Below are 8,669 nucleotides of genomic sequence, written 5' to 3'. Positions count from 1 at the left end.
TTTTACTAAATACATAAAATTTACTCCATTCCAAATGTTATGATTTTATAAGTAAGTAATGAACTTTTCTAAATATTAATTCTAATACATATATACTAGTATTTTTTTAGGGATTATAAGAGTATTTTTGCTGAAAAATTATAATTTATTTTTCTAGAATATAAGAAGATTTTTATTGAAAAAATTATCATTAATTATAATTTGAGATACTGAAATTAAAATATGATAATATGAAAAAAAGATTTAATGCATTCTTATATTTCACCAGGAAATGATATTTGATTTATATATATATATATATATTTCAATTATCATAATTTTTTTTTTTTTTATGAAAGAGAGAGAATTTTGTAGCCGCCGGCAAACTAAAAGTGTGAATCTCCGGTGGCAATGACCACCAAATCGCCCGGTCAACCTCCCACTGGGGTTGATCTAGATCTGAAGGAAAGAGAACCAGCTTCTAGGCTTGATTTTTAGCTGTTGTAAGACCATCAAGGGAAGCTAATGCGACGGCTTTGAAACCTATTGTGTATTTGCATGGTGAACCAAGAATAGTATGGGAGGAGGTAAGGCTGGGCACCGGACCGGAATGGGATCACCGGACCGGAACGAACCGGCACCGGACCGGAACGGGACGGTTTGACCGGGTTGTTGACCGGTATCGGGATGAATCGGACCGGAACTATCGGGATGGAGGCTCAGTTCCGTCCCGTCCCACTATATACCGGGATAGAACCGGGACGGACCGGAATGGACCGGAACGGAACGGGATGGGATAAACGGGACGGCACATATAACTATTTCAAAAAATAATTATTTTTTTTGAGTTATTTTGAATTACGTAAATACGAATGTTTTTTTTATTTTTCTAAGTTATATTCGTTTATAGTAATTAAGTTTTAAAATTTATAATAATTTTACTTAAGTTTATTTTAAAGATATTTTTTTAATTTTTACGTATATAAGTTTGTAAGTTAAGTTTAATAAAAAAAAAAAATTAGTTTTTGAGCTTATGTAGTTATGTTATAAGTTTTAAAGATTTGAATCTTTTGAAGTTTATAAGTTATTAAGTTATACTTATAACTTGTAAGTTAAATAGCTTAAGTTTGTAATTTTTAAAAAATTAAATAAACAAAAAAGAAATGCTAATAAAAGTAAATAATGAAAAAAATGTTATTTTTTATTTTAATTAAAAATGATTTACCGGGACCGGAACGGACCGGAATGAACCGGGATGAACCGGGATGAACCGGTACTGATATACCGGTACCAAATCATGGTACCGTTCCGTTCCGTGTACCGGCTCAACGTATCCCATCCCGTCCCGAATACTACCGGACCGGAACGAACTGGAATGGTACCGGTACAACCCGTTCCGGTGCCCAGCCTTAGGAGGAGGAAGAGGTTGAACGGATGATCGTGAAAGAGAACTTAGAGTATGCAGTGATAGGAAAATTTTCCTATGGTTGAGATTCAAGATTTGAGAAAATTAATTTCGAAGCAATGCGAGTTGAAAGGTGCATGCAACATAGGATTGTTAAGCAATAGGCATATTCTGATAAGGGCATCATGCTTGGAGGACTACGTGAATCTATTATCAAAGCCGGCCTTTTACATATTGCATCGTGGGTGGACATATCCAATGTGAACTTGAAGTGGGAGCCAATGTTCGATCCGGAGGAGGAAACATCAACAACCATGGCATGGATTTCTTTTCCATCCCTGCCTCCAAATTTCTTTGTGAAGGAGGCAGTTTTTTCATTAGCAGTTGCGGTTGGAAAGCCTTTACAGGTTGATCTAGCAACAAGGAATCAGACTCGACCTAATTGTGCACGGGTGAAAGTGGAGGTGGATTTATTACGTGAATTTCCAAAAAGAATAAACGTAGGGATGCAAAAGCAATCAGGGGAGATTACAGAGAAATGGATTGCAATAAGATATGATCATGTTCCAAAATAATGCAAGAACTGTAAGATTCAGGGTCATGACGAGGAGCAATGTTATGTGGTACATTGGGATTTATATCCCAAGGAAAAAGTAGGGAAGGAAGAAAAGATGGAATCGGGGGAGGAAAAAAGGGAGATTCAGGGGAAGGGGAGAGTACAGAGAGAGGGTAATATTTTAGGGAAAAAAAGTGAGGAATTTAAGATTCATACTAATAGAAGAGGAGCAGGAGGGGGTCGACAAGGGGGTGGAAAACCAGAACAAATATGGCATAAGAAAAAGATTCAACACGAGAAAGAGGGAATTACGATTGGCAATAAGTTTGGGGTGTTGAAAGATCAAGATGAACGTGGGGAGACACAAGGTGGACAAAAGGAAAGGGGGGAGGAGGTAGAGACGAAAAAATGGGTTGAGGAAGTTTTCCAAAAAACAAGCAGAATAAATAAGGGGAATAATTTGAAAAATACAGTGGAGAATATAAACAGTGTAGATGAAGAAGAGACGGCAGGGAGTAAAGCTTCAAGAATAGTGGAAACATTGAGGTAAGCGGGAAACAAAAATGTAGTGAACAAGATGCCAGAAGTAGTAATATGGGGAATACATGTTTGAAGATGGTGGAATTTCATGAGGTGCAGGATAACGATGAGGTTTTGCATCAGAGGAGGGAGAATCGGATTCAGGAGGATGATTTTCCTGATTTACAAAAGCTGACATCGGAGGAAATTAAAAAAAAAAAGGATAAAGAGGAAGACGATGATTTTGATGAAAATATTAATAAGGTGGTAAGGGATGAGGATTTATCTCCAAGACAAATAAAATTATTGGAGAGTAGAGCTAAACGATCGAAGTCACGTCAGCATACAGTTCCACTTCAAGTCAAAACAAGGAGTAGTAAAAAGAGATCGTCGAAAGATAGTTTCCAATGATTGGAAAAGCTATATTTTGGAACATTAGATCGGTTAAATCTTAAAAGGCTTTTGAGAGATTAATGGGTCTAAATAGGCGTCATAAATATAATTTTATAGCTCTTATGGAACCTTTTCAAGATCCCAAAGAGTTAGATCATTACAAAAGAAAGTTAGGATTTAAAAATGCGTATTGCAATGTATTTGCAAAAATTTGGGTTTTTTGGGATGATGGTTGGAGGGGTGAAGTGGTGAGTGATAGTATACAACAAATAAGTTTGAAGTTGAGCAAGAACGATGTGGAGATGATTTGTACTGCAGTGTATATATGTGTGATGCATTAGAAAGATTGGAGTTGTGGGACGAGCTGGAGGCTTTATCTGCTAATATTAATATACCTTGGATGGTGGGAGGAGATTTCAATGTTATTTTGAATGAGGAGGAAAAACTTGGGGAATTAGATTTTACTCAGTTTGAGGCTTTGGATTTCAGTCAATGCATTAATAACAGTGCTCTAACAGAACTTAAGTTTGTGGGTAGCATGTTTACTTGGTGGAATGGTAAAATTGAAAGAGACATTATTTTTAAGAGACTTGACAAAGTCTTTGGAAATCAGGAGTTTAACAATATGTTACCTACTAGTGAAGTTCATTATTTAGTGAGACAAGGTTTGGATCACGCACCTTTACATGTCATATGCAATTCGGAGGAGGAAGTGACAAGCAGACCTTTTAAGTTTCTCAATTTCTGGACAAGGCATCCCTAATTTCAGCAGATTATTGAGCATAACTGGAGAATTGATTTTGTGGGCTGCCCGTTTATTGAATTTCAGGCAAAAATGAAAAAAGTGAAAGGGGCGCTGGCAAAATGGAGCAAGGTTACTTTTGGAAACATATTCCAGAAGGTTGCAACCTTGGAGGATGAAGTCAAGGTCATGGAGATACAATTGGAGATTAATACAAATGAAGAAAATAGGGCAGATTTTTGAAAAGGTCAGAAGCTAAGTTAAAAAAATTTCTCTACTTGGAAGAGGAATTTTGGAAATAGAAAGCTGGGATGAGATGGTTTCAGGATGGGGACAAGAATACTAGATTTTTCCATAATTATGTCAAAGGAAGAAGAAAAGAACTACACCTGGCGGAAATTCAAACGGAACAAGGTGATGTACTGAATAGCAGCAATGAGATTGGCGCAGCGGCAATCTCTTATTTTGAAGGGTAGTTCAGAAAAGGAGGAACAAGTGAAGATGAAAATTTGTTGAGGCTTATTCCCAAATTGATTACCCCTAGTCAGAATGAGGAAATGGTTCATATGCTAACTAAGGAGGAGGTCAAGATGGTAGTCTTCGCTTTGAACGGAGATAGTACAAGCGGCCCAGATGATTTCTCGGGATTATTCTTCCAATGTTGTTGGGAACTTATAGGTGAGGATATTACCAAAATGGTGAAGGCTTTTTTTTGTGGTAAACAGATCCCTCGTTTTATTTCTCACACGAATTTGGTGTTACTCCCAAAAAATGAGAGAGTTGTAAACTTCACAGATCTTAGACCAGTGAGTTTAAGTACGTTTGCAAATAAAATCATCTCTCGAGTGTTGCATGAAAGGATTTCAAAAAGGTTACCCAATATTATTTCAATGAACCAGTCAGGTTTTATTAAAGGGAGAAACATTACAGAAAATGTTCTATTAGCTCAGGAGATAATAAGGGATATAAATAGAAGGAAGAAATATCACAATGTGGTAGTAAAGTTGGACATGGCAAAAGCTTATGATAGGGTCTCTTGGGTCTTTTTAATTAAAGAGCTATGAAGCTTTGGATTTTCTGAAATCATTATTGATATGGTGTGGAGGCTAATTTCGAATAACTAGTATTCAATATTAGTTAATGGAAAGTCATATGGTTTTTTAAGTTGACAAGAGGGCTCAAACAAGGAGATACTTTATCTCCAACATTGTTCATAATAGTTGCAGAAGTTTTAGCCAAGAGGTTAAATAATCTGAATGAAGATGTAGATTTCAAGGGTTATGGAATGCCAAAATGGAGTCCTCCCATTAATCATTTGTCATATGCAGATGATACAATACTCTTTTGCTCAGGGGAGAGAAAGTCTATTCGTAAGATGATGGGAGTGTTGAGGAGATATGAAAATATTTCCGAACAGATGGTCAACTTAAATAAAAGTTTCTTTTATCTGCATGATGATACTCCGTTAATTGTTGGGATGGGATAAAGGAGAATTGCAGGCATAAAGCAGGGCACGTTCCCATTTATTTATCTAGGCTGCCCAGTTTTTTATGGAAGAAAAAGGGTTTCACACTTTGAAGAATTGATGAAAAAGGTGTAGAGTAGACTAATGATGTGGCAGAACAAGTGGCTGTCATATGGAGGAAAGTACATCTTGATAGCAAATGACCTTCAGTCAATGCCAATTTATTTGTTATCAGCGATGAACCATCCAAAGAGAGTCATTAAGAAGTTGCATAAACTGTTCGCTGGTTTTTTCTGGAGCAAAACAGGTGGGGAGCAAGGAAAATATTGAGTAGCATGGGAAGACATGTGTTTTCCTAGGGCTGAAGGAGGTGTGGGTTTTCGATCTATACATGATGTTACCAAAACATTTTTTTGTAAACTATGGTGGAACTTTCAAACTTCCACTTCATTATGGAGCTCTTTCATGTGGAGTAAATACTGCAAGAAGTTTCATCCTCTAATGGTTAAAAGCATAAGAGTTTCACATGCTTGGAAGAAGATGATTCAGGTAAGAGATGAGATAGAGCATGACATATGGTGGCAAATAAAGGCTGAAGATGTGAGTTTTTGGTTTGATAATTGGACAAAATTGGGAGCACTTTATTATATAGAGGAGAAGGGAGAGATTGATGATGAAATAGAAGTTCGGGAGCTGATAGAGCAGGGGAGTTGGAACATACAAAGGTTGAGAAGTATGTTATCAGAAGAGATGGTCCAATTCATTATGGAAAGTTTTGTCCCTATGATTATAGAAGGTAAAAAGGATAAAACATGGTGGATGGGAAGTTCGAGTGGAAATTTCACTGTAAAGTCAGTGTTTGAAGGGAATAGACATAAGAAAGAAGTTAATTGGTGGTGGAGTAAGATATGGTGTAACGAAATTCCTTTCAAGATTAGTTTCTTTGTATGGAGCTGTTGGAAGGGGAGAATAGCTACAGATGACAACCTGAAAAAGATGAAGATTAATGTGGCATCCAGATGTTATTGTTGTGAGGACTATGACCAGGAAACTATGAACCATCTTTTTCTAACAGCTTCCGTAGCTCAAAAACTATGGAAGCAATTTGCTACTTGTGCAGGAATTAGCATGGAGGGAAGCCTACAACAGATAATTACTAATTGGTGGGGAGCATCAAATAAGTAAAAAATGAGGTCAATATTACAAGCAATTCCTGCCATTATTATGTGGGAGCTTTGGAAGAGGAGAAATGCTAGAAGACATGGGAATTAGGTGTCCTATTATAAGCTGCATCAACAATGTCAAGATATTGTGTACAAGCTGATTAAACATCTTTACCCTTGGATTCAGATCCCAAGAAATTGGGAAGGAATGTTAGGGGTTATGAATGAGTACAAACCTAAGTTACACTATCATACTGTGTGTTGGGGACTGCCTCAAGAAGGGGGAGTGAAGTGCAACACGGATGGAGCAAGTAAAGGAAATCCGGGGGAAAGTGCATATAGATTTTGTGTTAGAAATCAGGCAAGAAATCTGATGTATGCAGAAGCATGTAAGATTGGCATAAGGACTAATATGGAGGCAGAAACAATGGCAATCCTAAAATCCCTCAGATACTGTAAAATTAAGAAAATCAACAAAGTGTTGATTGAGACAGATTCACTGGGGGTCATAAAAATGATAAGAAATGAATGGACAATTCCATCGAATCACGCAAAGGAGATGGAAGAGATTCAGGAAATTATAGAGAACATACAAGTAGATACTACACATGTTTTTAGAGAAGCTAATCAGCTAGCAGACAAGTTGGTCAATGAAGCATATACGCACACTGGTCTAAAGCAATGGGAGAATTTTCAGCAGTTATCAAGTGAATGCAAGAGTATTTTAAAGGCAGACAAACCAGGTATCCCTACTTTGAGAATAAAAACAAGAAAAATAAGAGTGCAGCAGAATAATCATGACAATGTACAAAGTTAAAACATTCAAAGAATATCTTGCCACAGAAGGGATTACAAAAGAGTGAGATTTAAATGTACTAGGATATCTGTGCTAAACTATTACAGTTTATAGAAAGTGTTACGAGCAAGAGATGAGAGCAACAAAGTCAGATTGGGAGTTGAGAACCTGGAGCGGTGAAGACGACCATGGACGAAGGACCTAACGTTTCAGCTGCTAAAAGAATAAAAGAGCAATGAAATTGAAGAAAGAGAAGAGAAGGGAAGAAAGTAGAGAAGTTTACCTGATCATAACGAAGCTATGCTGTAAAATTGATTCTGAAAATCAAGACAATCACTAAATAAGTGCTCAGCAGACAACAAGCAAAATATGATGTTTCAAAGAGTAGAGGAAGAGAGTTACCTTGATAAGTTGAGTTGTTACTAATGGAAGAGTTGAAGGCATCGTTGACCCAAAGCAAATGGAACAAGGAGCTGATGGAAGCTCAACATAATTCACATCTGAGACAAGAACACAAAAATGAAGGAAGACAATTTTGGAAAGCTAGTGGATAGGAATTTAGATATTTGGGGGCATTTTGGATTGGGCCATCTGGGTCGGGTACATTTATTTAGTTTGGGCCATTATGGCCAAGTTTTGTACTGTTTTATTGTCACTCAATTATTTGATTAAAAAAAAAAAAAAAGTTGTTCAAATAAGGAAGCATTGAATCAGGCATGTGTTGGCACAGGCCAATGCCACTTAGCTAGTGTTATAGGCAAGAAAACGTTGTGAACATTGTGAGAGTTTAATTAATAAATACTTTTTCAGTTCATTTTTACTTGTCATTGTCATTGTTTGACTTGGTACATTCATTAAGAAAATAATTATTGATATAGATATTTTACCACATTATCCCTATTAATTGATGTTTAGTAGTATTAGGTTTTGAAAAATGATTTGGACATTTAGTATTTAATGCTAAGGGTAAAATATGAAAAAAGTTATTTGTCTTTTCTTGATATGTCAAAAGTGACCAGTAATAATGAAAATTTATTTTAGGAATAAGTGACAAGTTAGAGTAAACGAAGAGAGTAATTTCCTTTTAATAGTTGTTGTTTAACTTTTTTCATTCTCTTGAATTGTTTGTAAGAAACTAGTTCTTAAACACGTGCATTGTACATGTATCCTATACTAAATAATATAAATATTTATTCATAGAATTCTTCCCCTTATTAAACCTCATCTACTCTTTATTAAGCTTAACTATGATGGATTGTATATCAATAAAAATTATGGAGGAGGAGGAGTGAGTGCAGGTGATCTCTTCGTGGCATATTCCATCCCAATGGGTAGAGGTACAAGTAATAGTGCAGAGACAGATGCATTGTTACTAGTCTTAAGTTGTGCATTGATAATGTCTTCAACATGATTATTTGTTAAATTGACTCTCTGATAGTATATAACTCTGTAAGGAGAATTCTATGAAGGATTGAAGTTACTATTCCCTCTGTCCCCATGTACGTGTCTATTTTTGACTTGACACACCTATTAAGAAAATAATAATTGATATAGTGAGTTTACCATTTTATTCCTATTAATTGATAGAATTCCAAAATTAATTTACATTAAAGAGGTTCTACCTTTTTCAAAAACATTAACTCTATAAATA

At 36.0% G+C, this 8,669-nt stretch overlaps 1 protein-coding gene across 1 annotated transcript; it reads left to right on the top strand.

Annotated features, from left to right (window-relative positions):
* Positions 1–3,177: 3,177 nt before the first annotated feature.
* Positions 3,178–3,837, top strand: LOC125839718 (uncharacterized). Its single transcript, XM_049518705.1, has 2 exons — positions 3,178–3,564; positions 3,682–3,837. The coding sequence occupies exons 1-2, from the start codon at positions 3,178–3,180 to the stop codon at positions 3,835–3,837; spliced, it is 543 nt and encodes a 180-aa protein (XP_049374662.1).
* Positions 3,838–8,669: the final 4,832 nt, after the last annotated feature.

Source organism: Solanum verrucosum, unplaced genomic scaffold, assembly GCF_900185275.1.
Source record: "Solanum verrucosum unplaced genomic scaffold, falcon-dt-bn FXZP01000175.1, whole genome shotgun sequence".
Taxonomy (NCBI): Eukaryota; Viridiplantae; Streptophyta; class Magnoliopsida; order Solanales; family Solanaceae; genus Solanum; species Solanum verrucosum.
Note: the sequence above shows the minus strand (reverse complement) of the source record. Positions and strands in the feature narration are given on the sequence as shown.